Here is an 18,160-nt window from a genome sequence, read left to right as displayed (position 1 = left end):
AGGAGGAGTCCGGAGAGTGACGCGTTGAGGGAGGCCGGGCAGCGGGCGGTTCAGCGGTAGTACCCTTGTGGTACTTCCGCCCTTTCTCTGACCTCACGCCCGCTGCCCGGCCTCCCCCCCGCGATCGGGGCATGCTCCCCCCTTATGCCTGCGACCCCATAGGGGGGCCGTATTCGGCCGAACAGGGGCCCTGTTCGGCCAGGTTCGGCCAGGAATTGAGCCGTTCGGGCAAACGCGAACAGTTTGGCCGAACACCACCAGGTGTTCGGCCGAACTCGAACATCACCCGAACAGGGTGATGTTCTGCAGAACCCGAACAGTGGCAAACACTGTTCGCCCAACACTACTTGTACCCACTATTTCCCTTAAAGTGAATGGGAACCGCATTTAAAGAGGATCTGTAACATCAAAAGATCCCCTGGGGGGTACTCACCTCGGGTGGGGGAAGCCTCGGATCCTAATGAGGCTTCCCACGCCGTCCTCTGTCCCACGGGGGTCTCGCTGCAGCCCTCCGTACAAGATGACGTCATTATTTACCTTCCCGGGTCCTGCGCAGGCGCTCTGATGGCTGTCGGCTCCGAACTACACGGAAATGCCCGATCGCCGTCGGGTCTGCTCTACTGCGCAGGCGCAAGTTTCCGGCGCTTGTGCAGTAGAGCGGACCCGACTGAGATCGGGTATTTCCGTGTAGTTCGGAGCTGAGAGCAGCCACAGCGCCCCCGCTGGAGCCAGCAAAGGTAAATATTGATTTTACAGTCGGGTCTGTCGCCGGCTGTTCGGAGGGCTGCAGCGAGACCCCCGTGGGACAGAGGACGGCGTGGGAAGCCTCATTAGGATCCGGAGGCTTCCCCCACCCGAGGTGAGTACCCCCCCAGGGGATGTTTTTGAGGTTACAGAGTCTCTTTAAAAAAAATGAAACAAATGCTTACCTAAGGAGAGGGAAGGCTCTGGGTTGTATAGAGCCTTCCGTCTCCTCTCTCGGTGCTCCCTCTATCCTGTGCTGGCTCCCCCCCGTTTCAATCCCCCGCCGAAAGGCACAGGCGTGAGTGTGTTCAAGAGAGCGTGCTTGTGCAGGAGCAGTACAGGGCCACCCTTCTTCAGGAGCACTCGGGCTCCCTGAAGACTTCTGAAACCTCCTTCGGCCGGGTAAAGCAGTATGTGACTAATTTAGTCAAATACTGATACCGGGCGAGCCAGCACTGGAACGAGGGACCAGGAGAGGCACAAGAAGGCTCTATAGGACCCAGAGCCTTCCCTCTCCTTGGGTAAGTATCTGTCTCATTTTTTTAAATGCGGTTCCCATTCACTTTAACATATGTAGCAAGTTACAAATGTAAGGTACAAAAGGTAGCAATCCCATGTATGGGGCTTTGCTATTAACCACTAAAGTCGGCACAAAATTATGCAAAAATTACGCAAAATTATGAATGATCCCAATTACATACAAAATTAATTTCAATTTTCTCCAAAATTTTGCATTACAATTATGATGCGTAATTGCGAATTACGATGTGTAATTACACGTAGGCGTAATTTCATGCTCCTAAATACTTTTTATTATTTAAAGGGGCACTATGGCAAAACATTGTAAAATATCTGCAAACATAGACAAATAAGAAGCACGTTTTTTCACAGAGTAAAATAGCCATAAATTACTTTTCTCCCATGTCGCTGACGCTGTCACTTACAGTAGGTAGTCGAAATCTGACAGAAGTGACAGGTTTTGGACTAGTCCATCTCTTCATAGGAGATTCTCTGCAAGGCTGTTATTCTTTATAAAGATATTCCCTAAAAAGGATTTAAAAACAATGATGCTAGCCATCTCCCCTGCTCACTACATAGTTTTTTGGCAGTTAGATAGAGCAACTGCCATTCACTAAGTGCTTTTGAAAATAAATAAATCCTTTAGAATTCCCTATGAATAGATGGACTAGTCCAAAACCTGTCGCTTCTGTCAAATTTCTACTACCTACTGTAAGTGACAGCAACATAGGAGAAAATAAATTTATGGCTCATTTTACTCTGGAAAAAAAATGTACTTCTTATTTGTCTATGTTTGCACATCTTTAAAATTATTTACAATTTTTCGCCATAGTGCACTTTGCCAGTGTGGGTTTGTCTTTCCCCCTTTCTGCTGTTCACCAACCTGATTTGCGAGACTGGGGAACCCAGATATTCAGGTAGAGGCAGTCCAGCGACCCCATGGTATGAGTCTGCAGCAGGGTGGCTTGCATACAACGGGGCTTGTAGTCTGTGGTTTTCAGAGTGCCTGTGGGAAGAAACATCACAGAAGAATAATAATTGTCAAACAGAGAAATTGTGCCTTCATAGATCACATGTGTAAGCCAGAGAATGTCGACAACTCAAGCCAGCAGTCACATACCTATATACCATGAGGCCCATTTCAAAAATATTAATAACTCCCCTCCCCCCCTCCTTAGGCTGTAGGGGGAAATTTGGGCACTGCAGGTGGCCCCGGTTCCCGATATTTTGTAAGGCAACTCAGGCGCAGAGGTGTAGCTAGGGTTTTCAGCGCCTGAGGACAAAGACAGTTTTTGCGCTCCCTCTGGACAAAATGGGCGTGGACACACATCAGAAAGTGGTCATGGTCTTGGGTGGAGTCAAAAGTTATTTAGATAGCTATATGTGCCCCCTTACCCCATTCAGATAGCCAGATGTGCCCCCCTTCAAATAGCCAAATGTGTGCTCCTTTAGTTAGACAGATGTTCCACTTTCGCCCTGTTTAGATAGCCAGATGTGTCCCCTTTAGATGGCCTTATTCTGCTGCTGTTAACGCTCCTGCAGAGGGAGGGAGAGAAGCAGGGAAACTACAGGCAGCCAGCGAGCCGCCTCTCATGCACGTGGGGGTGCAATGGCCGTGCTGAGCGCCCTCACAGTGCTGCGCCTGGGGACATATGTCCCCCCCTTGCCCACCCATAACTACGCCTCTGCTCAGGTGTCCAATTTTCTCCCAATTGGTGTAATTTATATGGGCACCTATGGTAGCCCCCAAACTCCAAAATGATAGATTACTCACAGCCAGGTATAGTGAGAGATATTTGATTGATATTTGATTAACCACCCTGGTGGTAAGCCCGAGCTGAGCTAGGGCTATGCCGTGCAGGAGGATTTCTCAGGCCCTGCTGGGCCGATTTGCGTAATTTTCTTTTTATTACACGCAGCTAGCACTTTGCTAGCTGCATGTATACCGCGATCGCCGCCGATTCGCCGCTACCCGCCACGTTAGAGGCCCCCCCCCCCCCGAGACCCCGTGCGCAGCCTGGCCAATCAGTGCCAGGCAGCCATGAGGGGTGGAGCGGGACTCCCTCTGACGTCACGACGTCGATGATGTCATCGCGATCGTCGCCATGGGGGAAGCCCTAAAGGAAATCCCGTTCAGAACGGGATTTCCTTATGGGCAAGCACGCCGGCGGCGATCGGAGGGGTGGGAGGGACGCCGCAGGGAGGGGGGAATCATGTAGCTAGAAAAAAAAAATATGCAAAAAAAACCTGCGGCCGCGGGAATCAGACCGCCAGGGAAGTTAATGGAGCTAAGCAAGGAAATTGAACTACAGCTTCATAAAACATAGGGCTCGTTTCCATTAGGCAGTGCAGAGCTGTGCATCACACGTGACTCCCCGGGGGGTGGCGCTTGTGAGCCCCTTCATTATACTAAATGGGATTGCGGGAGCAATCGCACCGAAATGCAGGCAACCATGCACTGCAATTCAGTGGTGAATCGCAGCGCATGCATGGAAACATCAGACATCTCGGATGTCCCTGCGATCACGTTACCATAAGCGCGACTGAAAGTGCATACATGGAAACAAGGCCTTAGACTAATATGTTATGTACTGAATATAAAGTCAGTTCCCCTTTTGACCTCTGGCCGAGTTGTACTCCTACCAGATAACCTAAAACACACTGCCTCTGGGTATGAATATTGTACACATCACCTCACCTCTTGTTCCCCCCATTCCTTTAGATTGTAAGCTCACAAGGGCAGTGCTCTCTCACCCTTTTGTGTATTGGATTTTGTTACACATTTATTCATATTAATTCTGTCACTGTAATTACCGATTCTGTACTTTGTACCGATTCTGTACTTTGTACCGATTCTGTATTTTGTACCAACTCTGTATTTTGCATATTGGTGTACACTATTGTCTAAATTATTTTGTACCCCATGCTTGTTTCTTACTTTGTACAGTGCCACAGAATATGTTGGCGCTTTATAAATCAAAAATAATAATTATTATTGAATGGTAACACAACCTAGTCTAAAACCATTAAATTATTCAAGTGTATTTCAACTATCTAAAGAAAAAGGAAAAGGTGATTTTATTGGTAGAAGAATATCAAAAAGCACTTAAGTAGTACAATAACAGAAGTGCCAGGTAGAGTAAAATTTGATTAAAATTGTTAAAAAGGGGGAAGTGGGTGGACTCACCTCCCTTCTGAAAAAATTTTTGGGAGGGTGCAAAGTCAGGTCAAGAGCCTCTCAGAGGCGCTAAATCTGGCTCTTGACCTGACTTCGCACCCTCCAAAAATTGCTTGCCTGAAGAAGCGGGACTGTTACCCATGAAACGCGTTGCACTTTTGGAGCTCATAATAAATGTTAGACTTTACGTAACCTGTCCGTTGTCTGGCCATTTTTTTCAGAAGGGAGGTGAGTCCACCCACTTCCCACTTCTTAACAATTTTAATCACATTTTACTCTACCTGGCGCCTCTGTTATTGTACTACTTAATTGCTGAGTCCACCCATCCAGGTGTATCCCCATCTCCTTCTATCTACAGAGAGCGACTTTTTAGACCTGAGCGGGGTCAGGCTACAATTCAGGCTACAATTCTCCCCGCCTGCTTATCCAGTGGTTGCCTTGGCGGCGACCCATCTTTGTGAGTATAACCATTGTGTGTGTTTGCACCAGACATCATTTATCAATATACTACACCATATCGGGCAATCGTTTCTCCCTCTCTCTTTCAACCAAAAACACTGGCACTGCTGTAATTAATTATTTATTGCATCAAACATGTGAGCAAAATCATGTGAGGTAAAACAGTCTATATACCAGTCCGTGCGGGTCACTTGGGTTAAAGCTTTGCACTAATGCTAGGTTGAACTCTATTCAGGGCTGTCCAAGAATCTAGTGTGTGTCCCCCATTGATACGGCATGCCATATCTTTAACTGCTTGCAGTTCCAGGATGTAGATTCTACGTCCTAATTAGTGCTGCTGTAGGTTTTAGGATGTAGAATATAGGACCTGCGTTAAAAACCGCCACTGCTGCCGCGTGTCTTTTGAATGATTGTTGCTAGCTAACAGCAACACTTATTCAATAAAGTTAGGAAAAAGAAAAATGTTTTAAAAGTTTAATTTTTTAAACCCTGCCTAGCCTATTAACTCATTATTAATCCTTGCAACACCTATACCTGTTTATAAACTTTTAATGACTGCCGCCTGTATCGATTGCATGCGATCGCTAAAGCGAAAGTTTGGGGCCCCCAATGCTTTACAGATGTATCGCCTTGCCGTTGCCTAGTGATGCATCTGTACAGCACTATGGCCTCCTGAACTGTCGTGCTATCGAATGCATCCGATCGCCACAGACACGCAGACTAACGGTCCACCATATGCCCAGCTAGTAATAAAATATGGTATATGGGGTATCGTTTTAACCTTATAGTGCCAAAGAATTCATTTTTTTGTGTTTTATAATAGTGGGACGTGTCATGTAAAAATTTGGAAGGGTGAAAAATGAGTATTTTCTGCATTTACGCCTAATTTTTTCCCATACAATGACTAAAAAAAATAGAATACTTTTAGGAGAAAAATATTACCCAAAGAAAGCCTAGATTGTACTGAAAAAAAAACAAGATATATATCACTAAGATGGCATAAGTAATTAAAAAGTTACTGCTGTATCAAAACGACACAGCTGAAGTGTCAAGAATGTCAGGAACCCTAAGGGGTAAAAAAAAAGTGGAAGGTGAATCAGTTAAACAATAAAATTGCCGAAACCATAGATCCCCTACTTATCCGTGTGCCTTCAAGCTGCTTCTTCATACATTGTCATCCCTCCTCCCATCTCCATAGAGACAGTACACGCAGCTCAGGTATACCTAAGCATCGCACCTGCACAGCGTTCATTCCACGCAGTGTCGCCCACAGGATTGACCTTCGACTTACTGTGAGTTTCAGAAGGCAATCCGCGGTATGATTTTCAAAAACCGGAATGTGTATGGCAAAAAATGGATCAGTGCTGCATTTTTACAGCACGTTTCCAGTCCGTTTAAAATGTTCTGTGGCCATGCCGCCATGCTGGAGGGGGTAGCAGCCAGAGAGGGCTAGCGGGCACAGCGGCGGAGAGAGGGTCGGATCCCCTCCCTAACCTGGGTGCCTATTTCCGTGCTCCCCCTCCAGCTACTTTTGTTAAAATAATTGCCTGCGGCGAGCAGGGAACTCGCTCGCTGCGTCACTTCTTGCAATGCCGCCCTCTGTACTTCAGAAGGAAGTGACGCAGCGAGTGGTGGAACAAGGAGGTGAATGGGTTCCCCCCTCGCTACAGGCAATTATTTTAACAAAAGTAGCTGGAGGGGAGCGCGGAAGGGGGCAACCAGGTGAGGGAGGGGGGTACAACCCCCCTCCCCGCCGCTCTGCCTGCTGGCCCACTTCTGGCTGCTAATCCCTCCAGCGTGGCAATCTGGACCCTGCGTTCAGTTTATCAAAGCGGATCCATTTTTGAAGAAGGCAGCTATTTTTAACATTGGCATCCACAGCTCCGGGTTCGGTCAAGGCCCCAAAACGGATCCGCGGATATGATTTTGTAACAAGTGTGAACCGGCCCTAAGGCTGTATTATGACCTTTTCACCACACCCTGCAAAGCTTGTTTAGAAAAACAAGGCTATAGAGATTTTCAGACTGCAATGGGGCAGGGCAGAGACAGAAATCTCTGAGAATACTGTCCCTTGTAACTCTAGGGGTCTGTGGTACAGGAAGTGTAGAGGCTCCTTCTCTCGCATCTTAAAGTATTTTATTAGACATTTTCTAATCAAATCAGCTTAGAGTCTAGAGCTGGGTTTAAATGTTTGAGCCCCACTTAAATTAATTGTTTGTAAATGCAATTCATTTTAATGTAATTCAAATCTTGGAACAAACTAAAAAATCAGACGGCTACATAACTGATGCGTGTGGCCAACATTAACTCCTGCTAGTCCATAATAGCATTCTAATGCTAGGTACACATGATACAATATTCTAGCCAATTTACCTGCTAGATCGATTTTTTTCCAACATGTTCGATCTGAACTTCGATTGATTTTCTGATCGATTTCCATAGAAGTGAATGGAAAATCTGGCAGGTAAATCTGCCAGAAAATTGTATTGTGTGTGCCAAGCATAATGTTAGGTACACACTATGAGATTTTTCGGCAGATTTACTGTCAGATCGATTATGTCCGATCTGATATCCAATGGTTTTCTGATCGATTTCTGACAGAAGTGAACGGAAAACTATCGGAAATCCATTGGAAATCATATTGGACATGTTGGAATTAATCGATCTACCAGAAAATCTCATAGTGTGTACCTAGCATAACTTCCCAGGCTTATCAATGAAACCTAATGAATGGCCACAGTAGTGCTATCCAAGAAGATAGAGACAGGATGACTTACCCGACCAGCCTGGATGCCTCTCTGGCTTCTCCAGAATCTTTGTAGGAGCAGCAAAGGGAATTCCCTTGAAGATATCAATATAATCTGGGTTTAGGGTGCCAATTTTCTTGCTGGTTCCTTCCACGAAACCCCCTTCTGTGTACACCACACCTAACTGAAGAGAAACATCAGAACAGTCATAAAGCTGTAGGAACATGGACCTAAGGTATGGTATGGTCCTACATGGATGTACAGCAAAAGAGTTTTATATACTGTTAGAGCGCAGCTATGATTCCAAAAGTTATGTGCTATCAGCAAACTTAGCTTCTCACATTCTGCCTTTCACCTAATGATCCTTGTCCGGTATAATTTGGCTGTATTTAAAGCAATACACTGAAACAAACAAAAAATAAAAAAGTCAGATACTTACCTATGGAGAGGGAAGGCTCTGGATCTCATAGAGCCTTCCTGTTTCTCTCTCTGTGTCCTCATTCAAGCGCTGTCCTCAGCCCTCAGAAGGTTTCAGAAGCACTAGTGTTCCCAAGCGCTTCTAAAGACTGTTTCCGTACTGCACATGCACGAGTGCAAGCGAGAGCTTTTGAAGCATTCCAAGCATCCCCAAAGGCGTATTTGACCAGATAGGCAAATACCTACAAAAGGAATTACAATGTTGGAACGAGGGGAACAAGAGAGGACCAGGAAGGCTCTACAGGATACAGAGCCTTCCCTGTCCATAGGTGAGTATCTGACTTTTGTTTTTTTCTGTTTCAATACAACTTTAAGCTCCCCTTTCAATATAAAATATTGATCTGCTGTCATCAGCATTGTTGGGGATATTTTTTGGGCCTATAATGATTTTTGTCAAGGTTTCTTTAATGTTTCATCTATTAACTGCTCAAACCTCTAGATTTCTGCCACCAGTAACTAATGCTAAGTACACACCATACCATTTTCTGTTAGATTTACCTGCCAGATTGATTTTTTCCAACCTGTTGGAAAAATCGAACAGAAAATGGTATGGAGTGTACCTCGCATAATGGTGGTTGAATTTTCAAAAGTGGTGTGAGATTTTAAAGAGAACCCGTGGTGGCATATTGTTATCCTAACAGGACCCAGAGGCATGTCGTGAAGTACCCCTGGGTTGCGGATTGGCTTCCTATTGGAGGAAGCTAACAGAGGCAGGGAGCGGCGGGGGGGAGCCTGGAATTGAGTTTGAAAAGCCCCCAAAAAATTATTCGAACCCAAACACCAGAATTGAAGGTCAGAAACTGCTACTTGTTATCACAAATGTATTTTAAAATATTTTTCCCAGAAAGATAGAAATGGTGATTACTTACCGTTGCAGCCTGTGCAGCTGCCAGGATGCTGGCAAGAGCCACGATGACACCTAACCGTGCCATTGTCTACCCTCCAGAAGCTCTCCCAAACTGTAAGCCACAAGCTGCAAGCCCCAGCTGCCCTCTATATATACACCCAAGACTCACAATGGCCTGTGTGGGCCTGGTGCCATGGCTTACATTGAGATCTGTGCCAAAGCTGGGCATTGCCAAGGTCTGTATGATATCCCTGGGACTCTGACCAGCTGGTGCCCTGCTAATCTGACCTTCCTGTGTGGATATTACAACTGGCAGATCACCTGTAATGGAAGGAAGGTAGGTCCCTGTACATTCCAGATTTACTGAAGTCCAGCTAAAAAAAAAAAGAAATATTATTACATTTTAATGGCTAAGGCTTTGAAACTATGTTGAGTTTTTATCGCTGTCTGCATTCATAGTTGAAGAATCACGCTTTGTGCCCAGGAAGGAAGAGGGTAAAACTCTCCAACAGAAACATCAAGAAATAACAGGTGGTTGTAAAGAGATAAAAATATAGCCTTTAGGGCTATCCACCATTTCTGCCCCTAAAACCACATAAAAACCAAAAGCGAGACAAAATTTCCACAATGGACACTAAGGAGCATATGAAATTCAGTTTTTCTTCTGAGTTTTCTCCTGGGTGATATTTTTACAACTAGTCATAAAATGCCTTGTAAGCCACCAGCAAGCAAGAAAATACTATTAATAAATTTGATAGTACTTTATCACCAAATTTTTGATACTTTTTCAATTGTAAAATGCCAAAAAGTTAGTTTAAAGAGAAGATGAAATTTATCTCCCAGGAGAAAACTCAGTTGCATATGGGCCCCAGACAGGTGTAAAAGCCCAAACCTGGTGCTAACCCCTTCTCCCACCATTCACAACTAACATAATACTAAAGAGTAACACTAGTCAAAATTTCCTTATGTGTCTAAAACATTTTGGAAAGCTCAGAGGCTCTTTAACCACTTGAGGACTCAGCCTTTACCCCCCTTAAAGAGAATCTGTATTGTTAAAATCGCACAAAAGTAAACATACCAATGCGTTAGGGGACATTTCCTATTACCCTCTGACACAATTTCGCCGCTCCTCGCCGCATTAAAAGTGGTTAAAAACTGTTTTAAAAAGTTTGTTTGTAAACAAACAAAATGGCCACCAAAACAGGAAGTAGGTTGATGTACAGTATGTCCACACATAGAAAATACATCCATACACAATCAGGCTGTATACAGCATTCCTTTTGAATCTCAAGAGATCATTTGTGTGTTTCTTTCCCCCTGCAGTTCTCATGCACTGAAGTTTCAGGCTGCTCTTTTCTTCCTGCAAACAGTTATGCCCTTGTCTGTAATTCTTCAGTATGTGAAAGCCCAGCCAGCTCAGAGGATGATTTATCCAGCTTGTAAAAGATAAGAGAGAAGAGAGAAGCTGCCCTAATCTAAATAATACACAGGCAGTGTGCATAGAGGGGCCTGGAAGGGGGAGTTCATAGCAGAACCACAACACCGAAGAACTTGGCAGCCTTCCAAACACAGGCTGACAAGTCTGACAGGGGAAATATACATTGATTTATTACAGAGACTGTGATAGTAGAAAGTGCTGCAGTAAGCCAGAACACATTAGAATAGCTTTTGGAACTTGTAGGATGATAAAAAACAGGATGCAATTTTTGTTACGGAGTCTCTTTAAGGACCAGCGCTGTTTTTTCCATTCAGACCACTGCAGCTTTAACGGTTTATTGCTCGGTCATACAACCTACCACCTAAATGAATTTTACCTCCTTTTCTTGTCACTAATACAGCTTTCTTTTGATGCTATTTGATTGCTGCTGCGAGTTTTAGTTTTTATTATATTCATCAAAAAAGACATGAATTTTGTCAAAAAAATGACTTTTTTAACTTTCTGTGCTGACATTTTTCAAATAAAGTAAAATTTCCTATACATTTGAGCACGAAAGTTATTCTGCTACATGTCTTTGATAAAAAAAAAAAAAAACATTCAGTGTATATTTATTGGATTGGGTAAAAGTTATAGCGTTTACAAACTATGGTGCCAAAAGTGAATTTTCCCATATTAAAGCATCTCTGATTTTTCTGACTACCTGTCATGTTTCATGAGGTGCTAAAATTCCAGGATAGTATAAATACCCCCCAAATGACCCCATTTTGGAAAGAAGACATCCCAAAGTATTCACTGAGAGGCATGGTGAGTTCATAGAAGATTTTATTTTTTGTCATAAGTTAGCGGAAAATGACACTTCGTGACAAAAGAAAAAAAAAAAAGTTTCCGTTTCTGCTAACTTGTAACAAAAAAAAAATGAAATCTGCCATGGACTCAACATGCCCCTCAATGAATACCTTGAAGTGTCTATTTTTCAAAATGGGGTCATTTGTGGGGTGTGTTTACTGTCCTGGCATTTTGGGGGGTGCTGAATTGTGAGCACCCCTGTAAAGCCTAAAGGTAGTCATTGCACTGTGGGCCCCTTAGCGCAGTTTGGCTGCAAAAAAGTGTCACACATATGGTATCGCCATACTCAGGAGAAGTAGCACAATGTGTTTTGGGGTGTATTTTTACACATACCCATGCTGGGTGGGAAAAATATCTCTGTGAATGACAATTTTTTTATTTTTTTTACACACAATTGTCCATTTACAGAGAGATTTCTCCCACCCAGCATGGGTATGTATAAAAATACACCCCAAAACACATTGTACTACTTCTCCTGAGTACGGCGATACCACGTGTGGCACTTTTTTGCACCCTAACTGCGCTAAGTGGCCCAGAGTCCAATGAGTACCTGTAGCATTTCACAGGTCATTTTGCGACATTTGGTTTCAAGACTACTCCTCACGGTTTAGGGCCCCTAAAATGCCAGAGAAGTATAGGAACCCCACAAATGACCCCATTTTAGAAAGAAGACACCCCAAGGTACTCCATTAGGAGTATGGTGAGTTCATAGAAGATTTTACTTTTTGTCACAAGTTAGCGGAAAATAATTTTTATTGTTTTTTTTTTACCAAGTGTCATTTTCCGCTAACTTGTGACAAAAAATAAAATCTTCTATGAACTCACCATACTCCTAACAGAATACCTTGGGATGTCCTCTTTGTAAAATTGGGTCATTTGTGGGGTTCCTATACTGCCCTGGCATTTTAGGGGCCCTAAACCACGAGGAGTAGTCTACAAACCAAATGTCTCAAAATGACCTGTGAATTCCTAAAGGTACTCATTGGACTTTGGGCCCCTTAGCACACTTAGGGTGCAAAAAAGTGCCACACATGTGGTATCGCTGTAGAAATAGTACAATGTTTTTTGGGGTGTATTTTTACACATACCCATATTGGGTGAGAGAAATATCTCTGTAAATGACAATTTTTTTTATTTCTTTACACACAATTGTCCATTTACAGAGATATTTCTCCCACCTAGCATGGGTATGTGTAAAAATACACCCCAAAACACATTGTACTACTTCTCCTGAGTACGGCGATACCACATGTGTGGCACTTTTTTGCACCCTAACTGCGCTAAGGGGCCCAGAGTCCAATGAGTACCTTTAGCATTTCACAGGTCATTTTGCGACATTTGGTTTCAAGACTACTCCTCACGGTTTAGGGCCCCTAAAATGCCAGAGCAGTATAGTAAGAAGAAGAAGAAGAAGAAAAAAGAAGAAGAAAAAAAAAAAAGCAAGCAAGCAGCAAAGCACTTCAATAACATTAACTTTTTAAACTTTATTAAATATGTTCAAACCAAACAATAACATTGGCAACCAAATATTAACTTTTTTGCTTACCTGTTTTTTTTTTTTTACTTGAGATCTGAGGATAAACTTCTCCTCCCCCATGGGTCAATGTGCAAAGTGCAAATCGCACAGATATGTGGCGAAGTACATTATGCATTCTGTCCCAAGTGAAAGGAGAGGGTTCTGGCAGGCCAGTGTATTTGGATCTCTCAAAACCTGATGTTTGGGTTCACACTGCATACTGGCCTATCCGGTCGGTCAAGCCCGCCGCACCGTCTCGCCCAAAACAGACCTTCAGGGAATACCACAAGAGTAGCATTCGGCCTAGTAATTAACTGCGTCGCCGTAGACTAACATGACTTCCGGGCCGACCCAAATTGCCGCAGAAGCCACGCAGTAACGCAGGCATGCACTAGTGTTAAGTCAAGCACTTCCGGCGTAGGGGGGGGGACCGCAAAGTGTGACTTTTGCTAGGCAATTTGCCCTAACGCATCGCGCCAGTGTGAAATAGCACTGAGAGACCCTTGTGTGCCTACTGCTGTGTCTGTAGTTCCCTAGGTTCTTAAAAGTGTGCCTTCTCGTGGTACCTCTCATAACACTACCCTAGGCATAGGCCAGGCTGGTCAGGACAGGAGGGACAGTAAACGGGGGTGTCACGCCTTATTCCAGCCTTGCTGCAGACACGACATCTTTTTCTGGGGTTGCGTTGAGTTGGGGTACTGGGAATCGGGTAGGCGTAATGCCTTCCATGCAGCCGGCTAGTTGCATTTGGGGGTTGGGCTCTGGCACCTTCTGGATACAGGAGTGCCGAAACGATCTCTTCCTGGAATTGAAGGAAAGATCCAGTTCTCCCAGCCTTACTGTAGAGAACAAAGCTGTTGTACATCGCCAATTAAATACACAGACACTTTCTTATACCAGCGTCTGGTTTTCCGGGAAATTAAATAGGGCCCTAACATCTGGTCATTGAAGTCCACCCCTCCCATGTTAGCATTATAGTCATGGACGGCGAGGGGCTTTTCAATTACCTCTGTTGCCCGTGTAATTTGTACTGTCGTGTCTGTATGAATGGTAGACAGAAGGTAAACGTCCCTCTTGTCCTTCCATTTCACCGAGAGCAAGTCATCCGTACACAAGGTGGCCCTCTCCCTCCGTTGAAGTCTGGTGTTAACGAGCCGTTGGGGGAAGCCCCGGCGATTAGGCCGCACGGTGCCACGGCATCGGATTCCTTCTAACTTTAAGTGCTGATAGAGGGCCACACTTGTGTAAAAGTTGTCCACATAAAGATGGTACCCCATATGGAACAAGGGTGACACCAAGTCCCACACAATCTTTCCACTGCTCCCCAGGTAGTCAGGACATCCGAGTCCGACCAGCTCCAATTTTGAGTCTTTTCCCTCATAGACCCTAAAACGAGATGTATAGCCTGTGGCCCTATCACAGAGCTTATACAGTTTCACCCCATACTGGGCGCGCTTGCTTGGGATGTACTGTTTGATGCCAAGGCGCCCGGTAAAATGTACGAGGGACTCGTCTACACAGATGTTCTGTTCAGGGGTATAAGCATCTGCAAATGTGGATGACAGGTGGTCTATGAGGGGCCGAATTTGGTGGAGCCGGTCATAAGCTGGGTGGTCTCTTGCATGACAGGTGTTGTTGTCATTGAAATGCAGGAAGCGCAGGATGATCTCAAATCGCGACCTGGACATGGCAGCAGAGAACATGGGCATGTTATGTATTGGGCGTGTAGACCAATAAGAGCGCAATACATTTTTTTGGGTAATACCCATGTTGAGGAGAAGGCCCAAAAAAATTTTAAGTTCGGAAACTTGGAGTGGTTTCCACCGAAAAGGCTGGGCGTGGCAGCTTTTCGGATTGGCGGTTATAAATTGTGTGGCATATAGGTTTGTCTCAGCCACAATTAAGTCAAGGAGGTCCTGGGTGAGGAACAGTTCAAAAAAGTCTAGGGCCGATCCTAGTTCAACTGTCTCCACCTGGACTCCAGACTGGGCGGTGAAAGGGGGCAGTACGGGTGCGGCGGGATCAGGGGAATGCCATTCAGGGTTTGCCAGCACCTCTGGAAAACTAATGGGAGTACGGGCCCGTCTACTTGGTGGCTGCGAATCGGGTCTTAATTCACGTACCACCGAACCAGTTTCTACTTCCAGGCTGGTGTTCGCCACTTCACCAGGGTCTTATACGGAAGTACTGGTGTTGATAGGTCCAGGAGATGCTGCGCTGCTGGTGCATTTCTCACCAAGAAAAATCAGATCAGCGCCAGCACCACTCTGCTGCCCTTGAGACTGATCTTCCGCCACCTGCAGTCCAGTGACATGGTGACAAGTTTTTAGATCACTAGGATAGTGATGATGACGGGGGGGGGGGGGGGGGGGGGAGGGGGTTGGGGATCAGAGAGCAATCACAAATAATCAAAAACAATCACGAGGCAATTACAACACAATTACAGCAATCTGCGTAATCAAAGCCAATCACGGAGCAATTGAATCCAATAACGTGACAAGCAAAAACCAATTACGTGACAATCGAAGCCAATCACACAACAATCGATGCTAATCACAGGGCAAAACAGCCAATCAGAGGGCAATTGCCACAATCAAAACCAATCACGGGCAATTGAAGCCAATCACGCGACAATCGAAAACCAATTACGTGACAATCGAAGCCAATCACACGACAATCGATGCCAATCACAGTGCAATTGAGACAAATGTAGCCAAACAAAGCACAATCAAGCCTTACAGACAGGAGATAAGATACACAATGGCAGGGGGGAGAATATAAGAAAGCAATGCACTAGGAAGGTGTGGGGAAGATCTGAAGGGGTGGGGGGGGGGGGGTGATAAGATACCCCTAAGGGGTAGTTGGGGGTCTAATCTGATGGATAGGAGTGACAGGTGGTGACAGGGGGTGATAGATGGGTTATTGATGGGTGATAAGTGGGTGTTTACAGGGAAAAACAGATGTAAACAATGGACTGCTGATGTGATAGGGGGGAGGGGGTCTCGGGGGGATCTGAAAGGGTGGGTGGGTGATCAGAAGCCCCTAAGGGGCAGTTGGGGGTCTGATCTGATGGGGGGCAGTGACAGGTGGTGACAAGGGATGATTGACAGGTGACTGATAGGTGATTGGCAGCTGATCAGTGGGGAGATAGACAGATGCAGGGGAGATAGATAGGTTCAGTATACAGGGGGGGGGGGGGGGGTGTTGGGGGGGGGGTCTGGAGGTGTGGGGAGTGATCAGATACCCCTAAGGGGTAGTTGGGGGTCTAATCTGATGGATAGGAGTGACAGGTGGTGACAGGGATTGATTGATGGGTGATATGGGGGGTGGTTGGCTGCAGACTATGGTGTGCAGGGGTGTACAGGGGGGGGGGGGTCTGATGGGTGCTGCGGGTGATCGGGGGGTCTGTGGGGCTCCTAAAGTGTGTGTGTGTGCTCCTATACTGTGCCTGCTCTTCTCGCTGGTGGTCGATCGCTAAGTGTGACCACCAGCGGGAGGCAGGCAGTATAATACAGTTTGTTACGTAAACAAACTGTATTATACGCGTTCTATTGGGCAGTTTAAAAAATTACAGCCCGCCGGCGCTGCTGATCGGCCGGTGGGCTGACGTCACAAGGGGGCCGAACAGTGTGAAGTAGATCGCTGATTAAGTAGTCTGCAGCCGGCGACGCAGATCTGCGTCGCTGGTCCTGCAGCTGCCACTTTGCCACCGCACGGTATGAGTGTGCGGTCGGCAAGTGGTTAAAGGAATACTGTAGGGGGGTCGGGGGAAAATGACTTGAACTTACCTGGGGCTTCTAATGGTCCCCCACAGACGTCCTGTGCCCGCGCAGCTAGGGATGCTCAAATCCGAATCCGGGTAAAACCCGGATAGTTGTTATCCGGATTTCTCCCAGTAAACCTGTGTGAGGTGGGGGTGGGGGGTGGTGAAGCTTACCTGTCTGACATCTTCTTCGTCTGTCCCTGGCGCCTCCCATGATGCTTTCCATGAGGCGGTCACATGACTACAAACACTTCCTCCTTCCGGGGTTGAAGGAGGAAGTGTTTGTAGTCACGTGATGGACCGCATGGTGGGAGGCGCCGAGGGACAGACGAAGAAGACGTCAGACAGGTAAGCTTCACCCCCCGCCCACCCCGCACAGGTTTACTGGGAGAAATCCGGATAGCAACTATCCGGGTTTCACCCGGATTCTGATTTGAGCAGCCCTACGCGCAGCTACTCACCGATGCTCTGGCCCCGCCTCCGGTTCACTTCTGGAATTTCAGACTTTAAAGTCTGAAAACCACTGCGCCTGCGTTGCCATGTCCTCGCTCTCGCTGATGTCACCAGGAGTGTAGTGCGCAGGCCCAGTATGGTCTGCCCTCCCCCCCCCCGACCCCTCTACAGTATTCCTTTAAAGGGCAACTGAAGCAAGAGGGATACGGAGGCTGACATATTTATTTCCTTTTTAACAGTGCACATTGCCTGGCTGTCTTGCTGATCCTCTGCCTCTAATACTTTTAGCCACAGCCCCTGAACAAGCATGCAGCAGATCAGGTGTTTCTGACATTATTGTCAATTTTGACAAGATTAGCTGCATGCTTGTTTCTGCTTTGATTCAGACACTTCAGCAGCCAAATAGATCAGTAGAACTGCCAAGCAACTGGTATTGTTTAAAAGGAAATAAATATGGCAGCCTCCATATCCTTCTCACTTCAGTTCCCCTTTAAAATCTATCACTGAATTCCCAATGGACTTAGTTTCGCCTCACATCCTGCTATCTGAGACCCAAAATTTCTGAAAAGTCATCGCATGAATTTCTTTCCTTATTTGTTTATCTAATTAATTATCTTTTCTCCGCCGTATTTTTACAAACGACGGGGTCAGACCCTCTCGTGGGACGGTCCTTCTGCCAATAGTAGCACGTGTGTACAAGCTGTTGGCAGACTGATAAGACTGTCGGCAGAACGACCGCCCCGCGAGAGGGTCTGACGGGCCCATCGTTTGTAAAAAACCGGCGTGTGTAGGCGCCTTAACTCATGATTTATCTCTTCTTATCTTTCAGATGAATTATATATTTAGTGTATTTATAAAGCGCCAACATATTACGCAGCGCTGAATGTCTCCTTATCTGTCTCACCTCCAGAATTACTTCCCCTTATCTAAAGGTACTCATACATCAGACGATGTATGGGCAGATCGACCAAAAGACAGATCTCTCTCTGATTGAATCTGATCGGAGAGAGATCTGCTGCTTGCCCCATACACCACAGGCCGATTCCTGATCCATTTTAGCATTAAATCTCTCAAGAATCGGCCTTGTGATATCACATCTGCTGCCTTGTGGCCCGACACTGCCCCCCCCCTCCAATGTGAAATGCCCCCACCCCCTCAGTGCAGTATACATTA

At 45.8% G+C, this 18,160-nt stretch overlaps 1 protein-coding gene across 1 annotated transcript in view; it reads right to left on the bottom strand.

Moving 5' to 3' along the window:
• LOC137528560 (bile salt-activated lipase-like) overlaps positions 1-9,079 on the bottom strand; it is a 32,625-nt gene extending 23,546 nt beyond the window's left edge. The window contains exons 1-3 of the mRNA XM_068249901.1: positions 8,994-9,079; positions 7,678-7,831; positions 2,147-2,269 (exon numbers count right to left, since the gene is read on the bottom strand). Coding sequence (XP_068106002.1) covers positions 2,147-2,269; positions 7,678-7,831; positions 8,994-9,056 — 340 coding nt within the window. The 5' untranslated portion in view covers positions 9,057-9,079. The remainder of the gene's footprint in view (positions 1-2,146; positions 2,270-7,677; positions 7,832-8,993) is intronic.
• Positions 9,080-18,160: the final 9,081 nt, after the last annotated feature.

Source organism: Hyperolius riggenbachi, chromosome 8 (genome assembly GCF_040937935.1).
Source record: "Hyperolius riggenbachi isolate aHypRig1 chromosome 8, aHypRig1.pri, whole genome shotgun sequence".
Taxonomy (NCBI): Eukaryota; Metazoa; Chordata; class Amphibia; order Anura; family Hyperoliidae; genus Hyperolius; species Hyperolius riggenbachi.
This window is presented reverse-complemented; position numbering and strand designations above follow the sequence as displayed.